The sequence below is a fragment of the Bison bison genome, unplaced genomic scaffold (genome assembly GCF_000754665.1).
Source record: "Bison bison bison isolate TAMUID 2011002044 unplaced genomic scaffold, Bison_UMD1.0 scf7180017854770, whole genome shotgun sequence".
NCBI classification, from domain to species: domain Eukaryota; kingdom Metazoa; phylum Chordata; class Mammalia; order Artiodactyla; family Bovidae; genus Bison; species Bison bison.
The window spans coordinates 1-391 of record NW_011485343.1 but is presented as its reverse complement, the minus strand read 5'-3'; the positions used below and the strand labels follow the sequence as shown (position 1 = coordinate 391).

At 66.0% G+C, this 391-nt stretch overlaps 1 protein-coding gene across 1 annotated transcript; it reads left to right on the top strand.

The window, feature by feature from the left end:
• Window positions 1–6: 6 nt before the first annotated feature.
• On the top strand, window positions 7–385 carry PGRMC1 (progesterone receptor membrane component 1; the record flags this gene model as incomplete). The annotated part of the gene is made up of 1 exon (XM_010857190.1): window positions 7–385. A coding segment is annotated over exon 1 (345 nt), but the record flags the coding sequence as incomplete, so codon positions are not given.
• Between the last annotated feature and the right edge of the window lie 6 nt (window positions 386–391).

Below are 391 nucleotides of genomic sequence, written 5' to 3'. Positions count from 1 at the left end.
GATCCCTGCCTATCCCGGCCCAACCTTTGCTCCAGCGATCATGGCTGCCGAGGATGTGGCGGCGACCGGCGCAGACACGAGCGAGCTCGAGAGCGGCGGGCTGCTGCAAGAGATTTTCACGTCGCCGCTCAACCTGCTGCTCCTTGGCCTTTGCATCTTTCTGCTCTACAAGATCGTGCGCGGGGACCAGCCGGCGGCCAGCGATAGCGACGACGACGAGCCGCCCCCGCTGCCCCGCCTTAAGCGGCGCGACTTCACCCCTGCCGAGCTGCGGCGCTTCGACGGCGTACAGGACCCGCGTATACTCATGGCCATCAATGGCAAGGTGTTCGACGTAACCAAAGGCCGCAAGTTCTACGGGCCTGGTACGGCGGCTGGCCGGGGGGTCGCA